Source organism: Podarcis melisellensis (genome assembly GCF_964234715.1).
Source record: "Podarcis melisellensis genome assembly, chromosome: 1".
Classification (NCBI taxonomy): domain Eukaryota; kingdom Metazoa; phylum Chordata; class Lepidosauria; order Squamata; family Lacertidae; genus Podarcis; species Podarcis melisellensis.
Genome location: NC_138528.1, coordinates 43,901,111 through 43,921,871, shown reverse-complemented (window position 1 = coordinate 43,921,871; position 20,761 = coordinate 43,901,111). Strand labels below are relative to the sequence as shown.

The window sequence follows — 20,761 nt, the reverse complement described above, 5'->3', positions numbered from 1 at the left end:
ACAGAAAGGAGAAACCTTTCAACAGAGGAGGAAGGCAAAGAGAATAATAGGGGAAGGTCTGGGGGCTATTAACCCCAGTGGTGGAGTGAGAGTATTACGAGGTGCAGGCAGAGCCACTACACCACAGGAAATGTTCTTGATGGGACAGGATCCAATGATGACAAGAGCACCCAAACTCACAGTGAGGGGCTCATCAGGTGTTTCCTGAGGACCACAGGTCACTGTATTTCATAGAGGGCACTGTATTTCATACTCCTGTGTAGAACACATTTATGCTTTTAATGTTGCCCTAGTTTTCAGCTGCATTTCCTTCTACATTTCAGTGTTTTGATATGTTTTTTAATATTGGACGCTGCCTTGAGACTTGACATGGAAGCCAGTACGGAATTGTTTCAAACAAATATAATATAACAATATAAAAATCTGGGAACATGCATGCAGACACGTATTCAGATCTTAGATTCCAGCTCAGTTTTAAACTAATGAATCTATAATTTTGATCACCATTGTTCTTCTCTCTCATTTGCAGAAAGACAATAGTACAATCTCAGGTCAGCGAATGGCTGTGAATGAGGGTCAGAATCCCTTGCCCATTTATTTGACTGTCAATCTTAAAGACCAGTACAGTGCTCAAGATTACAAAGGTAATGTTGCTATTATAAATCAATGAGGGGGTCCTCTTTGTTGTTCTACCAACCTCAGAAGCTCAGGGAAGGCAGTGGCAGCCCAGGAAAAATGCCTGGCCAGCTCAAGTATGGAAACACCTGCCTTTGTGGTTAGAGTGACTGTACTCTAACCATAATTGTGTGTAAACAGAGATTGGAGTTCTATCCTCTTAACACTTTCCAAATTGCTTGCTGTAACCTTTCCTGCTTCGGCAATAAATAAAACTCTGCTTTTAGAGAATTCTTGGGGATCACTTGTTGCTGCTAGCGAGTAAAAAGATTTGGCTGTGCAAGTCTCTTTCCCCACATCAGTAGGGGAAATCGAACTCCATTTTGTTGTTTTCACAGAGTGGCTGGAGTTCACACCTTATGAAGTGGGGAACTTCAAATATGGAGCCTACACCCATTCAGAAGATTTTGGTAGTGAGTACTTCATGGGACGACTGATGAAGAAGCTTCCAGAAAGTCGAATCTGCTTCATGCAAGGTGCTGAGGGCGGGGGAGGATCAATTAGAAAGAAAATAGTAGTTTAGGCAAAGTAGAGCTAGTAATAATAATAATAATAATAATAATAATAATAATAATAATAATAATTTATTTATACCCCGCCCATCTGGCTGAGTTTCCCCAGCCACTCTGGGCGGCTCCCAATCCGTGTTAAAAACAGTACAGCATTACATATTAAAAACTTCCCTGAACAGGGCTGCCTTAAGATGTCTTCTGAATGTCAGGTAATTCTTTATCTCTTTGACATCTGATGGGAGGGCGTTCCACAGGGCGGGCGCCACTACCGAGAAGGCCCTCTGTCTGGTTCCCTGTAGCCTCACTTCTCGCAATGAGGGAACTGCCAGAAGGCCCTTGGCGCTGGATCTCAGTGTCCGGGCTGAACGATGGGGGTGGAGACGCTCCTTCAGGTATACAGGACCGAGGCCGTTTAGGGCTTTAAAGGTCAGCACCAACACTTTGAATCGTGCTCGGAAACGTACTGGGAGCCAGTGCAGATCTCTCAGAACCGGTGTTATGTGGTCCCGGCGTCCACTCCCAGTCACCAGTCTAGCTGCCGCATTCTGGATTAATTGCAGTTTCCGGGTCACCTTCAAAGGTAGCCCCACGTAGAGCGCGTTGCAGTAGTCCAAGCGTGAGATAACTAGAGCATGCACCACTCTGGCGAGACAGTCCACGGGGAGGTAGGGTCTTAGCCTGCGTACCAGGTGGAGCTGGTAGACAGCTGCCCTGGACACAGAGTTAACCTGCACCTCCATGGACAGCTGTGAGTCCAAAATGACTCCCAGGCTGCGCACCTGGTCCTTCAGGGGCACAGTTACCCCATTCAGGACCAGGGAATCCTCCACACCTGCCCGCCTCCTGTCCCCCCGAAACAGTACTTCTGTCTTGTCAGGATTCAACCTCAATCTGTTAGCCGCCATCCAACCTCCAACCGCCTCCAGGCACTCACACAGGACCTTCACCGCCTTCACTGGTTCAATTCACTTGACCTAGCACCCAATCATTTCTTATTGTAGTTCCCAAATGTCTAAATCAGTTTTGTTTTTTGTTTTGGCTTCACTGGCAAAGCTACTTCAGGGAAAGTTGGTGCACTGAGTTATGTAGGCAACACAATGCAGTAATATTTTACACAACACATTTAAATGCAGTGTGAAGGTTTACACTGATAATTGTTCAGATTATTGTGAGTTATTCTGGAAAGCAAATATTTCTCCCTAGTTTCAGGTTTAGTTTGGTTTATTATTTCTATCCCACTTCAGTGTTACTTGGTTTTTTGAAGAAAAGCAAGGGACAGTGATGATCAATAGTGTATTCCAAACCAGTGGTATGTGAATCTTGACTAGGGTGATGAGAAGCAAAGGAGGTCAGAACTATACATTAAATAATTGAGGGCACAAAGACATGTTAGCAGGTGGAGCTCATCATGTGTTGCAGTTCTCTCTGCTGCACAATTAGAAACTAGCACAATTTCCTTAGCTCAATTTAGAATCCACTAAGCTTTCTTAGTGAGCATTTGGGCATGTGTGTTTGTTTTCTGAGAGAATATATGGAGCAAATATGCTGCTGCTGCCCAGATGCATGGGTAACCAACAAGGTGCCCTCTAGATGTTGTTGGGCCCCCATGGGAGTGGTAGCCCAACAACACCCAGATGGTATCACATTTGCCTACCCTGGCTTTGGGTATTGTTCCCTGGTCATTGCCCTCCCCCCTCTCAAAACAGATATACACATGAACAAGATGATGTTTTGGACAGGATGGGAAACAATAACCATATGAACATTTTCAAGCAATGGCCCCATTTCATCCACACTACAGGGCTGAGATCCATAGCCCTTGCAGGAATCCATTTCCCAAAGAGAATTACAAAACAGTTTTTCAGGCTGAAACCATATTTCACAACTCAGGGTGCCTTTATACAATTAGTGAGCTCCAGTGTAAGGCAAAATACCCGTTTCCTTCCAAAGCTTCACCTGTTTAGTATTTTGAAATCTCTTCCATTTCACAGGGATGTGGAGCAGCATATTTTCCATGGATTTCATGTATTTCTGGAATTTGGCTCATAACTCTGAAGACTTTTGGAGCAGATGGACAAAAGACAAAGTAGAAGACATTGGTAATGTGACATCCTTGCTTCTTTTAGAATTTTATGTTGTGTAAAATGATTGTTGACACACTCCTGTTTGATAACAGATTTGCGTAGACTAATTACTTGTTCCAGTAAAAGGAGACAGGAAACATTATTGTTTGATTCCATTAAAACAAAAAATGCCCACCCAAGAAAGTAATCAGACACAGGAGAAGACATTGATCCAGACAAAAAACCAGGCCCAAATTCTCCCAGTTCCCTTGACAACTAGTGTGAGAGACCAAATCTACTTAAAACCTAGTCTATGGAGGGTTTTTACCTTTCCGGCATGTTCAGGCTATGTGCAATAACAGCTCATGAATATGTGTATTTAAGATGCTTTATTTATTAATTGGAGGTATTTTTAATCCACCCTTCACTTGATGGTGGTACATACCTCAACAATGAAAGCATCATTAGCAGTGTATAATTAATTAATCATCAGCAACATTAGTAAGACTCACAGAAAAATCACCAAAAAAATGTTCAATCAATGTGAGGCAAAATATAGCAATTCTTGATCCTCAAGAGCCTAGACAAAGAGGTGTATCCTTGTCTGAAATGAAACAAAACAGTGTTGGAGCATGGCACACCACAAAGTGATAGCTATTCCAGAAGTGTTGCCACCACAGAATATTATTTGTGGCAGTACTTGCGGTCCAAAACTATCTTAGGTTTTATTCCTAGCACTTTATCGCTTCTGACCATTGGTCCATCGAGCCTAGTTTTTCTTTTCTGTTTGGACTGGCAGTGGTCTTTTGAAATCTTGGGCAAGATATCCTTAAATCCTTTTACTGAAAGAGCTGAACCTGTGACCTTCTGCAGACAAAAGAGGTGCTTTTTCACTATGTTATTGATCTTCCTCAAGCCTCTGTGAGCAAAATGTCATTGTTATCAAGGGACATTAAACATCCCTTATGTCTTTTGCAGATGCTTCTCTTTCACCCTCAGGACCACGAGATCTGGAAACCCACAAAATCACCCCCCAGGGCCAGCTTTCTTATGCTCTCCGAGATGTCTTAACAGGGCGCCCAACAATAGCAGAATATCCCAATTTCCTGAAAGGCTTCCAGTTTCATGAGGAATACTTGAAGAATGAGCACTTTTCTGCGTGGAAAGGCACAGTAATAAACCTACATTTGTGGTGATATCTTGTTGGCTTCTAAGTTGTCACTCAATATACAAGAACATTTGACTCAGGAAAACGAGTAATCTAGTTTTGTGTTAATTAAATTGCCTTACATTTCATAGTTAACCCTAGAAAAAAGTTCACATTTTCAGTTACATACATTTCTCACTCTTTGTGTCCTGTATAACTTCTTCCAACATTTTCAGGGGTGAATAGCAGTGTTTGCTGGGAATGGGAGACTCTCCCCAATTTGGTTTCTCATTTCCCAGCCTTTTCAGTACGCCACATTTCAGCAGGTTTGCCTATTTTTAAAAAGGAAATTCCTCATGTTTCCTTCAAAAAACCCCTCCGAAATAACTAAGGACAATAAAGTAACATTCACAATACTATTTAACAGCTCTCCCTCCCCCTAAAAAATCCCACTGGGGAGCAGCAGAGGTTAAAATGGTAATTAAAAAGCACTAATACACAAAGTTTGGATGAAATTAGAGGACATTCCTTTATTTTTTGCCTTGGGAGCTTTTGTTGTTTTTGCACAAAGTTGACCTGCAAATTTGCTTTTCAGATACTGTGGTGGATGATTACCCTAACCAGCTAATGGAAACAGCAGAGCATGCTCTGTCTCTGGTGGATACTGGATTTTTCATCAATACCAGCTACCCACCCCTTCTGAGACCTGAGAGAAAAGTGGACCTTATACTGCATTTAAATTACACTGGGGGCTCACAGACCTTGGTGAGATCTTTTGATTGTTCCTGTCTTTCTTCTATAAGCTCCTATGCAAAGATTAAAATGCAACAGGCGCACACTGTGGACTGGCCATCTTTCAAATCCTACATAAGTCATGCAGGATTTGAACAAAGATATACAACAATGTTCTTGCAGCACAATGCTTTCTGCTTTCTCATTTGAAATCTCTCCCACCTCCCCACATGTTTGGAGGTTTCCGCCAGCTCTCCGGAGCACACGTGGAAAGAAGAGGAGGGAAAATGCCATTACATAAGTGGAAACCCTTATACAGATGGAGCGAGTTACTTAGATGCCACTCTAGGCTGAAACAGACTTTGTTGGTGCAGCATTAGTTTTGTGTTGTATTTGATTTTCACAGCCCATTTCTTTGTGATTTCTCACCTAGAATTTAGACCAGTTTTCCACTTATATTGCTAAGCTCGGAATCCCATTTCCCAACATGGAGCTCAGTGAGGAAGACAAGAAGAACCTGAAGGAGTGCTATTGGTTTGAAGATACAGATAACGCAGCAGCTCCTATCGTGCTCTTTTTCCCACTGACAAATGATACTTTCAGAAAATACAAAGAACCTGGTAAGTTGAGAAAAGCCACTGAGCTTCCCAACATCACAATGACTAGTCACACTCCAATAATGCTCTTCGCTGACTAGACACTCAAGTATTCCTTTGGTCAAATTGTTAGTCTTTCCTTGAGCACCAAATCCTATAAGTAGAAGTGCACTGAACCACAACTTTACAGGTTGATTGTATCTGGCCTAGTTTTGAGCACATGGTAAAGTGTCTTTGCTCTACAGCCAGGTCTTAATTTTATAATGACCAACGTGCAGATGCCTTTGTCATGGTGCACTGAATTGTCTGCATGTGTTATAAAGCAAGAACTTAGGAGAATGGTGGAGCAATGATACAACAATGCCGACTTACCAATGATACAACAATGTCAAAGAAGGGTCAAACAAAGGTCTCTATTTTAGCACATATTCCACCCATTTTCCCCAAGGTGGCCATTTTGTGGTTGATAAGCTTCCTGTAATTAGGGTTGTCTCTATATCTATCCATCAACATCATAGAATTGTCGAGTTGGAAGGGGCCATGAGAGTCAGGGGATCTTTTGCCTAATGCTGGGCTTGAACCCATGACCCTGGGATTAAGAGTCTCATGCTCTACCAGCTTATCTTACAAATGGTGGATGTGCAAAATTGTATACTGGTAAAGTGCTGGCACTAGTTCAAGGCTCAATAGCCTTGTAGGTAAAGTTAAAGGACCCCTGGACAGTTAAGTCCAGTCAAAGTTGACTATGGGGTACAGCGCTCATCTCACTTCAGGCCCAGGGAGTTTTCCAGGTCATGTGGCCAGCATGACTAAACTGCTTCTGGCACAATGGGACACTGTGACGAGTGCCAGAGTGCATGTAACTGCCGTTTACCTTTCTGCCGCAGCAGTACCTATTTATCTACTTGCACTGGTGTGCTTTCAAACTGCTAGGTTGGCAGAAGCTGGGACAGAGCAACAGCAGCTCATCCTGTTGTGCAGATTCGAACCGCCAACCTTCCGTTCGGCAAGCCCAAGAAGCTCAGTAGTTTAGATTACAGCGCCATCCGCTCAAATAATATAGTCTACACTGTTTCCCATCCCCTTGACTCTCTGGAAAGTGGGAAGGAGACACAGGGAGCTGTGTAGGTGGAAGACTCTGATCATAAAATGGCCACTTAGGTGATTTTACTTGAGTGAGTTCATTGCCAGCCTCTGGTTCTCAACAAATGGCCCATCAAGCTGACAGCTGGAGCTGTCATATTTATTTTGGGCAAGCTCTGGTGTGATTTCATGCTGAGTTTTATATGTCTTTAGAGTATTCGTACATTATAGGAAGATGTAGCATTTAAGCAAGGACAATAATATTACCCTTCTTAGATTAACGTGAATGGATGAACTCTGCTGTTTTGGCCTAGAGATGAAAACCTTACTGGTGAAACTCTTGGTGGTGTTCTTTCTACAGGTGTGGAACGCAGCCCCACAGATATGGAAGAAGGCACTGTGGATGTCTCTAGCTTACATTCCCCATTTGCTACAAGAGAGGTGACCTTTTCAGAGGAGAATTTTGACAGATTGGTGAAACTGACTGAATACAACATCCTGAACAATGAGAACAAGATTGTCGAAGCCTTGCGTGTAGCTGTGGAGTGGAGAAAAAAGCGAAAATTATGAGTACCACTGTGGAGGTCCATAGGCTGCAATCCTAAGCAGATAGATGTCCACGTCATTTTTGCTACTACTCAAATTCATGTTGTAAATCTACATGAAGAGAACAGTTGTGCCATGAGCACCTACTGCAAGATATTTGTTTATTGAAAACGAGATAGCCATGTTTCCTTGTAATATTGGGAACACATTCTTTTAGGTAAGCTGCATCATAGTATAATTGCAATACAGGGATACACAGCCCTCCTTTTACAATAGATTATTTTGGGGAATCTATTCTCAGATGGACCAGAAACTCTGAGAAAGAATGAAATTAATTATCTGTCTGCGCAATTATACATTGTAATCTTATACATTGTAATCTTAAATCCTCCTGCTTGATTTTCTCATTCATTTGATGTTACTCATGTTTGTTGTTGTCATGGTACAGTATATATGCATGTCTTTTTTAAATGGAAAACTCAATAAACTCATTTTAAAAAGAAAGAAAACAGGGCAGTCATTACAGTTGCGCATACACACGAACAAATGATTCATACACCCCAAGAGAAAAATGTATATTACTTAGAGAAGCAAGCACGTTAGAATAAAAGGAAAACAATCCTTAGCTGTTTGAGAGATACAGTGGTACCTCGGGTTAAGAACTTAATTCGTTCTGGAGGTCTGTTCTTAACCTGAAACTGTTCTTAACCTGAAGCACCACTTTAGCTAATGGGGCCTCCCGCTGCTGCCACACCGCCAGAGCACAATTTCTGTTCTCATCCTGGAGCAAAGTTCTTAACCTGAGGTACTATTTCTGGGCTAGCAGAGTCTGTAACCTGAAGTGTCTGTAACCTGAAGCGTCTATAACCCAAGGTACCACTGTACAGCAGAAGAGGTGCTGTCTTCACTTTCATGTGAGAAAACCAGATAAACCATGCACTCAATGCTCTCAAGCTCTTTTAAATCTCAGTGCATTTCTATAGTCACCGTATTTTTTGCTTCATAAGATGCACTTTTTTCCTCCTACAAAGTAAGGGGAAATGTCTGTGCGTCTTATGGAGCGAATGTGTGGTCGATCGCTGGCTCCCTTTCTGGCCCTGCCCCCTTGCCCAGGCCTCCATTGTTGAATGTTCTGAGGAGGCTGTTTCCCCAGCGACATGTGACTGGCTGATTAGATCATCTGTTTGGAAACTGTAGAAATGGCTCCCTTTTCTTTCCTAAAGAAGCTGCAGAACTGTGAGTTGAACCCCATAAAAACAGGATTTTTTCCCTTTGCAAAGTAAGGTCAACAACTTTGAGCTGATCTTCAAAAAAGGGGCTTTCCCCCTTTGCAAAAGAAGCTGCACAACTGTGAGCTGATCCCCTCCCAAAAACGGGGCTTTCCTCCTTTCCTCCTCTAAAAACTAGGTGCGTCTTATGGTCAGGTGCGTCTTATGGAGCGAAAAATACGGTGATCACCCAACCGTACAATTATCCCATTACCTACTTACTTCTGTTAATACCTAGCAATCTGTTTCCTAGTAAACATTTTTCTAATTCTGATGCAGAGACTGCCACGTTCTATTTTTAAATCTCGGCTCTCAAAGCATAGCCTGGAATTCTGTGAGGCATGTCCAGGTTTAGAGGACAGGAAGCTAGTAAAGAACTTTAATGTCTTTCTCCATCAAGATCGGCAACAGGAAGCTTGTAACTCCACCCAGGTACAACTAAGGGCTTATCCACACTTCCTCTTGTCCTGCTGTCCTGCTGTCGGTTTTCCATGTTCTGATTTAAAGCTAGAGCAGGTTTTCCCTGGGAAAGGAGCATGGCAAGCAGGAAACTGCTCTGACTCATGCTTTCTCGGCATGGCATAAGATGAAGTGTTGATGAGCCCCAAGTCATGTGCCTTCTAGCCTTTGCCAAGCAGGTGCCTGCTATGTATTTTGAACAAACTCCTCTTAGCCCCCACTAGCATGTGCTTCTTCTTCCATCAGTAGATACCTCAGCTGGCTGGGGCTGACTGGAGTTGTCCAAAACATTTGGAGGGGCACCGGGTTGCTGAATGCCAGACTAGACCATAAGATTATAATGCATGGAACCCAGTGGGATTTTTGTGGTCACAGAAGGGCTTTTGAAACAGCAGATATGTGTGCTAATGGAACAGAAGACGAGGCAATTCCCCTTTCCCCCCGAAAGCCCACCTTCTACCCTGTTCTGGGGAGACCCCCAAATCTCTGGAATTGATTTTTTGAGGGTGCTGGGAGCTACAACAGGGATTCCATCTAATGCTACTAGCTGTGTCATTATTTTTGTCCCACTGTCCTGTCTCATCAAGCTGGCCGGGCAGGTTTTTGAAGCACTTCAAAATCGGCAACGTTTATGAAGACAATGAAGATAATGGGATGCGTATTTACACCGTGGCAATAAGGTCTTTACTGTTCCATCTTCAAATCTCTGAAAAAGCTTTCCTCTGTGTGTAGCCTACAAAAACAACAAGACAAACCCATGGATGCTGGACACCTCCCAGTCTTTGTTGTATTTCTTGATACTTCTCTCAACTCTACTTTTATCCTTCAGGCTGATTTCTTAAGCGCGGTTGCTTAACTAAAGTTCCAGGTTTCTAGTCTCAAAGCTGCAATTAGATAGCTGTTTTGCACCTTTATTAACATATTCCCACAACTTGCATGGACAAGTATGTGTGATACTTAAAAAAAACTTTTTTTTTTAATATAGTGCTTTGTCTTGATATTTTGAAGCCAAATGACCTGAAACCCATGTACAAAGGATGTGTGAGGGGATCATATGAGAAGAATTAGATGAAGGCCTTGGTTCCTATCTGGCCTCTGACCCTTGCATGGTCTTCCTGTTTGATCCTGGCTCCGCTATGCAGTTCTACATTCTTATGCGACTGGAATGATGTGGGGAGAGGGGAAACAACAGCCACAACATCACCATCGAATGAGAAAGTAGCCTGTTTTCCCCCCTCTGCTAACAATGAGTTCTGGGATGTTAATCTGTCTCTAAAACTGGAAAAGAGACTGGTGATCTTAAATCAGGGATTCGGAGGGTGCTTTCAGTCAGTCACTATTTCACAGATGTGGTTAATTTAGGGGCAAATTTGGTTTGTGCAACTGAAACAGATTTGGTCTCTTGTGCCACAAAACCTCTTCAAAAGGGGGGTGGGGTCCTACATGGTGGGATGCCAGTGGGATTATACCCCAGTAGAACTGAGGTATATCAATAAGGATTTGGCTTCATTGTTTTGGATAAAGTGTGATTCCCTGCACATGGACTACCACATGTGATAGAGCTGTCCCAAAGTAGTAGTAGTAGTAGTAGTAGTAAATACATAATTTATTATTTATACCCCACCCATCTTACTGGGTTTCCCCAACCACTCTAGGCAGCTCCCAACAGAATATTAAAAACATGATAAAACTCTAAAAACTTTCCTAAACAGAGCTGCCTTCAGATGTCTTCTAAAAGTCAGATAGTTGCTTATTTCCTTGACATCTCATGAGAGGGCGTTCCACAGGGCAGGCGCATCTACTGAGAAGGCCCTCTGCCTGGTTCTCTGTAACCTCACTTCTTACAGTGAGGGAACTGCCATAAGGCCCTCAGAGCTGGACCTCAGTATCCAGGCGGAACGATGGGGGTGGAGACACTCCTTCAGGTATACTGGGCCGAGTGTTTGGTGAAAGGGTTTTTCAGGAAATATCAGATATAATGGAACAATTGGTGGTGGAGGTGGAGCTATCCTAGGTCCTGTCAAATGTTATAGCCCATGTGTTATAGCAGTGTTATAGCCCATGACTAACGTCAACTCGTCATCATTTACAACGCAAGGCTGGTGGCCCAAAGTGTGATTTAAAGTGTGATTTATTGGGTTGGCTGAGAAGCTTCCATAGCCCAGAGGAATTGCAAAATGTGATAACTTTATGGCAATGTGGGGGGCCTTCATGACATTTATTACCAGGCAAGGAAGTGAATTAATTCTGCCTGAGTACCAGAAGTCATTTTGGAAAGGTTTATTGCCATGATATTTGTTAGCTTAATCTTAATAGTTATCTTGGTCATGTGCCAGTATTTGGTCATGTGCCAGTATTTGGATATCTAAATTATGTTTCCTAGTGATATTTCAAATTATGTAAGGACAGGCACTATATTTTGTTCCAATGTATTTAATTTAATAACATTTAAATATTCATAAAACCCACTTTCCTATAAAGTATAACAATACAATGTACAACATAAAAATGAAATACTATGATAAAAGCAGTAAAAGCATCAATAATATATCAGTAAAAATGGGCTGGTAAAAAAATTGCCGTTCAAAATACTTGTCTGACCAACACAGCTTTTAATAGGTGGATGAAAGAAAGCAGAATTCCTTCTGAATTTCTATTGCAAGGAGTTCCACAGGATAGAACCTGGCACACAAATGGGCTGGGTCTTGGTAAAGTCTGCCCAAACCTCAGGGGCTTTGGGGACCACTCAACATGCTTCAGTAAAAGACATCAAAATCTTGAAATTGCTGGTGGTTTTTAATATATGCTTTTATTTATTTTTTTAAAAAAGAAAAGCAATGAGAAAATGTGCTGGAAAGTGAGGGATAATGAACAGTTGACATGGCATTGTATAACTTTTCCATAAACAAATCATAATGAATGCTCATTAAATAACTGATGCCATATTATCTCCCCACAAACTTTGTGCAAGTCATCCAGAAGTGACTCAAGTTTATTAGGAGCTTTTTTTTTGAACCCTGCAACTCACACAAAATGGAATCTAAAGCTAAAATTTGCTCTTCTCCAAACACTCCAGCCTTACGCTACCTTTCCTATTTCCACAGATCCTTTTCATGTCTTTCACTACAAATCCCAATATGCAGTTCGCCTACCACAAACCAACAAAGAACAACGGATACCCAAACAACAAACTGTGTTCATGGAAGAATGGAGCAGCTTTCATTCTGGAAGCCAAAGATAGGACACAGCTTCTGAAGCTCCCAAGATCAATGTTTGGGCCATCTTAACAAAATAAAAGTGTTTTCCTCCACTGTGAAAGGTTTTTGACACTCCTTCTACACTGATGCTAAGAGTCTGTATGCTGCTGAGAGAGGGAGGGGGCTCACCTGGGAAATGTATCCACTACCTTAGACAGCTCCTCATCATCAGCCCCCTTTAGTCAATTATAATCCTATGTTACTGGGGGAAAGGAATGTTGCCTCCTTGCTTTGGGTTGAACTGTTCTATCAGCCTTCACAATGTCAAAAAATTAGGGGAGGTCCAAAATTGGCAAACCGATTTGGGGAAGTGGGGAGCCTGGTGTTTTTTTCCCCATAGAAGTGAGCAGCAGCAGCAATATTATCCAGCCCTTTTGGTTTGAAAAAGTGGCTTTGGGCAATGGTGGCTCAGTTGCTACCACTGCTGCCAAAATACAGCTTTTATGGGAAACCATTACCAATTGTGAGAGTATTTCTGCCCCCACTTCATGAAGCACCAGAGAAATGGGGGTTTGGATTTTACCTCAGGATGGGTGCACACCACCTAAGAACTTTGAAATGTTTCACTAGGGGGGTTGTAGAACTTGCCACACAGATGACCTCACAGAATCAAGGGTGATGTGACATAAAATTCCTAAATATCTCAATCTAGCATGCCCTCTTCACATCCTTTCTGGCTCCTTTCCTCCCTTTCCCAAATTTAAAAAGTTAGTTGATTTTTTTGCTATTGGTCCGATGCTAAGGGATTTGCCTCAAATTTCCTCAGTCTTGTATTCATTAAAGCTGCAAGTAGACTTCTACTGCATTTGATCATTGCTCTTAGCACATTAGTTTAATGAAAGAGATTGCAACACATTGAGAGAAATTAAGCAGGGGTGGAGCTGTGAGTTAGATCGTAAAACACCTGCTCAACAACTCCTGAGTTTAAAGGCTGTAAACTTGCTTTAGCCATTGCTGCCTGCTGGGAAACTGTTGTGGAATCTAGCAGACCAGGGCCACAATGGGGGCATTTTCAAGCAAACAACAGGTAAGGAGTTGGAGAATACCAACTCAGATCCATTTTATCTGATTAGCTGTTTGGGCACTGTAAGTAGGGATTTGTCTTTGCAAAGATTCTTTAGTGTGCTTTTTCTCTGCTATCTCCAGCTTTGTAAAACATTTCTTCTTAGGCATTTGTGGGCTATACCCATAGCTGTCAACTTACAGATTTGAAAATAAGGGATCAGCAGCCAAAATAAGTGATTTTTCTGGGCACAGGTATGTTCAACTTCTGAGCCCTTCCGAGCCAAAGGCAGAAAGCTCAGCCAACAGCCAAACGAAGCCTCATCAATAAGGGACAGCAGCGGGACATGGCGCTGGGATAAGGGACTTTCCTGCCAAATAAGGGATGCTTGATAACTATGGCTATACCTTTATCTTGATCAATAAGTGCTGGCTAAGAAAACGGTCAGATTCCCATGAAAGGTTTAATTCGTAAACATCCACTCAGACTGTGGCTGGGCTTAAATTGTGAGAAGGGTTAAAGCTCTTGAGGCAGTGATGAGCTCTTGTCAGCTAGAGCACAGTTTATGTAGCAATCATGAAACATTCACAGAGCTCGTGTTTGTGGGCCAGGTATACTTGATGATGCATTCTATCCCTCCAGAACAGTATAATCTGAAGCTGTCAGCGTGGGAGCAGTGCAGAGTTTGCCTCTGACTGAGGGAAAAGTCACATTTCTTTTCCAGAGGAAAGCCCCATGTAGAACAGCAGTTCCAGATTTTGTGTGTATACAAAGCTGAAGTTATATTAAAATAGTAGATGTTCATGCTGTAGAATTCTTAGCTTTCTTTTGTGTTTCTGTTTAAAAAACATGTAGAAATCTACCAATAACACACAGGAACTGAATTTTCAGCATGGTGAGAAAGGTTACTTTTAGATTAGCAAGGGAAGTACTTATGTTTGACATGGGTGGTGGTGGAGGTGTTGCACTATAAAGCAAAATAATTACAAGTTATGCCCAGGGGCTTGATGCTCTGTTGACAGCCGTGTTTATCCTCTTTTAATTGATTTATTTTTCTTTTTCTTTCACTTTCTGGCCACCACTTCAAAGCATAGTCCATGCATTTTCCTGATTCAGTTATTCCCAAACTGCTTAGAGTGCACAAAGTTGGCATTTTAAGAGTTCTCTAGATTTATCTATAAGTATCTCCACCAGGAATCACCTGGAGCAGAGCACTTCTCAGAACTTTTAAGGGTTGAAAGGATCATTAATAACAAACCATTATATGTATATTTCCATCACTCCCACCCCATGCTATTGGATAATATCTCAGATAAGCTTTGGCCATATAAAATAATAGTATGATGAGTGGCAAGTTATATCAAAAGAATAGCTGTGGCCCACCTGCTAATTCTACAAAATATGTATATTTGATGGAGTACTGGTGGGGATCCAAATTCACCTTATTCAGAAACAAAATGAGATCAATCACCCTTCTGGATGACATCCATGACATCTTCTGTATTCTGTAGGTTAGCCTCCATTGATTAGGCTAATGGTGAAAGTTGGTAAGTGGCTGCATAGCAATGCATTGTGGTTTTATCAATATGATAACTCAGCCTCTCCAGTCACTATGTAGGCCACTAAGAACTGAATAGAGCAGCTGTAAAAGGCATCAGAGATAGAGCTGGCAGAAAAAAAAGGAATTGGTCATTGGTTCAACTATGAACCAATTATACATGCTTAGTGAAAGGTTCTTGGAAAAGTCTGAAGGACCTCAGAAGTTTTTAGAGCATCACTGGAGAGGACATCGAGGAAGGGGTAGTGCTTCTGTGGCCTATATGAACATGGATGGGAAGCACTTTTATTGCAATAGTTATAGGCAAGGGCAAACGGTTTGGTGGGCTAACCAGAGCTTTAGGTAATATGAAGTGAATACGCATTTCTCTGAGCACAAACCCTTCTCAGATTTTGGGCTGATCTAAGAGCCAAGAATGGATATTTTATACCATGCTGGCAACCCACCAAACTCAATAACCCTCATAAAATAACAATGAAATATTTGCCTGACCTTTCTTGGGTATCATTAACAGCCTCATCATTCATACCAAACTCCAGTAGTTGTCATATCATCCTCAATAACTTCCGCATCAACAGCTACTATGAGATACATTGTCTGCCAGAAAATAGGAGGTGTCTGGCTCTATCCCTTGCCAGGAAAACTAACTTTGCTGGAACAGCCCAGGTTGTGCCACAACTGGCAGAAAGAATGACATGTGACAAAGTCACACAGGATGTTGCAAATGCTCTTAGTTATCTGGCAACAGTCACTGTATCAGGTGGATCATGGTGCAAAGGCATTGATCTGTGCATACATAACATATTTTCAACTGATTGCATTTTGAGTCACGGGGAGACCTAGTCTTGTCCTGGAAACCTTGCCAGACATAATCACGTGAAAAGTGTAAAGTTCTCTTTGAAGTTAAATCAGCTTGGGGCTTGCCTATCTTCATGTGTTAACCCTGTTTGGCCCACCTACATCTTTACCTGCCCAACATATAGAGCAGGAGGTTTGATTGTTTAGCCAAAATGGCCTCCTCAAATGCAGAGGACTAGTGACCCTAATTAGACCCACAGTCCAGAGGTTCCTCAGCGTTCATTAAAATGAAATTCAAGGTTCAAAATAAAATATCTACAGAGAATCTAAGGAAAGTTGAAATTCTCCGGGTGGAGTTCGCACATCTGACTAATATTGCCTAAGGTAGAATTCTGGGCAAGGTGTGTGCTTTGTTTGGGTGGGGGAGGGAAATATGCATCATGATATGGTGATTTTGGAGAGAAATCAGTGTTTATTATCTGATCAGGAGAGTTTCCACAATTCTAACTGCATTTCCTCACAAGTGGAGTTAAAGATATATTTCAAGGGTCTTGTTCTGGTGACACATTTGTAGAAATTCCAAGGAAAGTGTTCTTTTTAGCACACGGCCTGATAGCCAAAGAACTTGGATGCTATTTGCTGAAATGAAAACTCCTCCCTCCAGAGCATGACGAGGTGTGACCAACTCAGCTGTGTTAGTAAATTGTCTGCTAGCCAAAACTGCTCATTTGAGCAGCTGCTAAAAGGCAGTGGCAAATGACATCTGCTGTGATATGCATTTGGGCCTAGGTTGTTCAGTGAGAAGACAATAATAATCAGCTGAAAGGTCACTTCTAGTAACTGTCTCTCCTCCTCGGATAATAATAATAAAAATAAATTTTATTTATAACCTGCCCTCCCCGGCCAGAGCCGGGCTCAGGGCGGCTAACAACAGTAAAATTACAGTAAAACCATAATGGGGGGGTGGGACGGAAACCAATTTAAAATACAGGTTAAAATGCAAATTAAAATGCAGCCTCATCAAAACCATAAGGGGAGGGAAACATAAGGCTCAGACTGAGTCCAAACCAAAGGCCAGGCAGAGCAGCTCTGTCTTGCAGACCCTGCAGAAAGGTCAAGTCCCACAGGGTCCTAGTTTCTTGTGACAGAGCGTTTCACCAAGTAGGGGCCAGTACTGAAAAGGCCCTGGCCCTAGTTGTGACCAATTTAACCACCTTGCGACCCAGGACCTCCAAAATGTTGTCATTAAGGTCCTCCGCGGGGCATACCGCAAGAGGCGACCCCGTAGGTACGTGGGTCCTAGGCCGGAAGGTGCTTTAAAGGTCAAAACCAGCACCTTAAACCTGACCCTGTACTCCACTCTGGCCCTTTACCTCACATCCCCTATCAGGGGCGCCGCCTTACCCCCCACATTTGGGGAGGGCACATCACGTGATGCGTCATGTGATACATCCCACCTCCAGCCCACCCCCACCAGGCCACGCGGACATCCTGTCCCTGCTGCCGCGATGTGCCAGGAGGAGGCAGAATGCAGCTGCTGGGCTCCGTTCTTGGCCTCCTCCCTGCATGTGCAGAGCAGGGGCCAGACGCACGGAGGACGATCTTTGCCCTCATTTGTCCCAGCCCCCTCCCAGCTCCTGGGCTCCCAGGCAGGGGCTGTGGCACACAGAGAGTGCCTGGTGTTGGCAGGGGATGTTGGCCCCCTCAATATTGGGTGGGCTGGGCCCCCTGCTTCAAAATATTGAGGGAGCTGGAGCCCCATATACCTAGAACCTCTGTCCCCTATTGCAGAGGCCCTCTATCGTGTTGGACTCAAAGGCTGTGTACATACTCCTGTTTACTCTGCATACAGTGCACTCTCACTGCTGGTTTGGGAAGCATTGTACACACAGAATATTCAGAATAGCCAGAATATTCATTTATTTCAGTCATTGCATAGGAAATACTGCACTTTGATGCATTCCCCTGTAAACCAGCTTCAGTCTGAATTGAGAAAAAGATCAAGCTAGCTGCATTTTAAGATGGTAATCTGCACACACTCCAGCTCCCATCACCACAACCAGCTTGGTCAATTGTCAGCAATGATGGAAGCCCTAGTCCAGCAATATCTGGAGGTCTTTAGGTTCCTCACCCTTGCCCTACTGAAACTAAGCCTAAGCACTGAACCAAGCACACATCATTCCCTAATCCATCTTCTTCCCCTTCAATTGTTTTCTCTTCTGCATTGTCTTTTACATTGGAAGTTCCTTGGGACAGGGACCTGGATGTGCCATTTTGGTTTGTTACTCTGGAAAATGATGACTGTCTAGAAATGGCATGATATAGAAAAATAATTGATTAAATGGAAAATGTCCTTATTTTCCTTCACAGTCCTAGGCTGCCAAAGCTTTTCCCCTGTACTGCAGTGCTTTAGATACATTTGAGGCTTCAGCTAAGTATTTGTAGTCGTTTCAATGGAACTGAAGAATAAATATAAGAGGAGGGGAATGCCTCATTAGGCTTTTGCATATTTCTGGAGCAAGGATCAGATTCACCTCAGTCATGAACTAGTCTGGCTTTGCCCGTGTCTGTGCAGGAATGTTGTGAAGAAAAGTTATTTAAGAAGCCCAGAAATTGACTGCTTATTTCACCAATAATCGTCAAGCGTCTTTGTACTGTGTTAAAAAATTAATTGGACAGAAAGGTGTAAGATAAAGACCAAAGGCCTTTTGGTTACTATGCCACTAAAAAAAAAGTGGTTAAGAACACAAAGACCTTTGTGTTACCAGGGCCTGTCCTACTATTAGACAGAGTGAGGAGGCTGCCTCAGACTGCAAATGCTGAAGGATGGAGCTGTTTGTGGCATGCAGCCTGCTTTGTGCCTCCTAAGTTGTCAATCTGGGCTTCTTTGAGAGGAAAGTCAGGATATAAATTGAATGAATGGGTGGATGGATGAATAGATGTTGGCCTTCTATCCTCACTTGTGGTGAACTCTGCTGTTAAAGTAAGATTCAATTCCTAGTTCAGTTGGCTTCCATATGTGGAATGAGAGGAAACACAATATTGTGCTTTGCCTCAGGCAGCAAAAAAATCTGCGTTTTCACTATTTCATAACTAGAGTAGAAGGTGCCAGGGGCTGTAAACCTATGCAGTGCGCCACATGGTACACCGGGCTGAAGTGATGGAAAAGGATACAAAAGGGTTAAGGAGGAGGATGGGAGTAGAGGAGAGAAGCTAACCAACATGTGCCATCCTAGACCCATCCGCAGCAGCACAGACAGATGCACTCATAGGCTAGCGTATATTATTGTAAGTAGACTTCAGACAATATGGCGGAACAGATTTCCCTTGCTTGGGTTGCTCTAGCTACATCAGTGCGACCTAATGCCTCATTGCAGCAAGGCATCTGTGAGTTTTTGCTGGGATGGGCTTGCAATTTTGCTTTTCTTCCTCCTTTCCTATGCCAGGCTGGGGGAGGGGGCGATTCTGCATCCTGTGGTATGTCAAAAGTCAGCTAGATGCCATCTTTACAATAAGCTAAATGTTAACCCATCCTTCATGTTTGATTTTGTTCTGCAGACGGAACCTGCTCCTTGCAGCCTTCTCACCGTAAAGGTCATAAAAATGAAAAATCTCCGGAAGGCAGACCTGCGTGAGTATTTTGGTTGTTCTGAGAGCTTCCTTGTCATTATAAGAAGCCTAGAGTCATAACCATACAAATATACTCATCACTGAATGATCTTTATATGCATGCCTCACAAGTCAGCATTTATATTCAGTGCAAGTAGAGAATTACATTTGCAGAACCAACTTAGCTCAAACATTACCATATAGAAGGAAAAAGTTGTATGCAGGATCTAAACTACACCCAGCCCTATGCAAATACAATTTGAAAGTACACTGGTACCTTGGTTTAAGAACAGTACTGTTTAAGAATGATTCAGTTTATGAACTCGGCAAAACCGAAAATAGTGTCCTGGCTTGAGAAGTTTACCTTGGTCTAAGAAGGCCACTTCCGCCTTAAGGAGGAGGTGGTGTTGTGGGCTCTCACGACCCCTCCACGTGCTCAAGGGGTGGGTGTCCAACCCCGTGTGACTGGGGGATTCCCAGCTGGGTCACTGGCCAGGCCGACCAATCTGGTTGGTCTGGGGGTGTGGCCTATCTGATAAAGGCAGGACGGGAGATCTCTCTCTTTCCGGCTTTCCCACCCTCCCGCCCTTTAAGGTTTTCATCTCTTTTGACCTTGATATGGACTTCAGTTGGTAACCGTTGAGGGGCCTGGTGGGAATTTTTCCACTTGACAAATTGGCACCAGCCACTTGGTTTTCGCCTACCTTATAGCAAATTGTCACAACTTTTTAAGATTTGGTGGTTAGGCATTGGAATATTTCTGGAGAAGAGGGGAGGTAGTGCCATCAGCTGCCCCACATATTGAAGGGTATTCCGTTAAAGGATTCCGGGGGACGTGGTCCTGTCCAAAGCCTAGGGAGGTTAGGGCCTAAGGCACGACCCCTATCAGTGACCCCCGGGGGAGCTCCTAGTTGATGTGCATCAGCAGGACTCCCCCTACTGGTGGTAAACCCTTCTCGGACTCCCTGCAGATGGGCTGGAGTCAGATATAGTTGGTTAGATCCAATGCCTAAGCCAATACCACTCATCATCTGTAACCAATAAAGTTGTGGCCTTTTTTAGCCTGTTAACCTTAAATACTTGAGTCATGTGTCTTTATTCAACCAAGGGGGTTGCGGCTGCAGGCCTCATTAGGGAAAGCGTGCCTCAGTTTAAGAATGATTTCAGTTTAAGAATGGACTTCCAGAATGGATTAAGTTCGTAAACCGAGGTACCACTGTATCTTTACTACTTAACATGAGATGATGACTCGATGAAGCAAGAATTGATCACACATAAGTGCATCTTTGAGCATAGATCTTTTATTTACCAAAAGAGCACCAACCACATGCAATAGCAATGCGTGAACCCCAACGTTGGCAGAAAAACAAATATCTTAGGCTTGTGGGGGGAAACCTAATGGGAAAGCTCCCCCAACAGCTCAGTGAGAACTGAGCATACTCAGCATCACAGGAT

At 43.0% G+C, this 20,761-nt stretch overlaps 2 protein-coding genes and 1 long non-coding RNA gene across 3 annotated transcripts in view; 2 read left to right on the top strand and 1 right to left on the bottom strand.

Moving 5' to 3' along the window:
* LOC309357609 (cytosolic phospholipase A2 epsilon-like) overlaps positions 1-7,785 on the top strand; it is a 55,073-nt gene extending 47,288 nt beyond the window's left edge. Inside the window, exons 15-21 of the mRNA XM_081889920.1 lie at positions 530-644; positions 1,014-1,151; positions 3,179-3,286; positions 4,229-4,417; positions 4,993-5,162; positions 5,563-5,749; positions 7,170-7,785. Coding sequence (XP_081746046.1) covers positions 530-644; positions 1,014-1,151; positions 3,179-3,286; positions 4,229-4,417; positions 4,993-5,162; positions 5,563-5,749; positions 7,170-7,378 — 1,116 coding nt within the window. The 3' untranslated portion in view covers positions 7,379-7,785. The remainder of the gene's footprint in view (positions 1-529; positions 645-1,013; positions 1,152-3,178; positions 3,287-4,228; positions 4,418-4,992; positions 5,163-5,562; positions 5,750-7,169) is intronic.
* The window catches only part of LOC309358136, a 322,055-nt gene that overhangs the window by 23,678 nt on the left and 277,616 nt on the right, over positions 1-20,761 (bottom strand). The gene's annotated exons all lie outside the window — the stretch shown is intronic.
* LOC309357626 (cytosolic phospholipase A2 epsilon-like) overlaps positions 13,225-20,761 on the top strand; it is a 40,602-nt gene continuing 33,065 nt past the window's right edge. The window contains exons 1-2 of the mRNA XM_081889954.1: positions 13,225-13,365; positions 19,256-19,328. Of these exons, the coding sequence (XP_081746080.1) occupies positions 13,339-13,365; positions 19,256-19,328 (100 nt within the window). The 5' untranslated portion in view covers positions 13,225-13,338. The remainder of the gene's footprint in view (positions 13,366-19,255; positions 19,329-20,761) is intronic.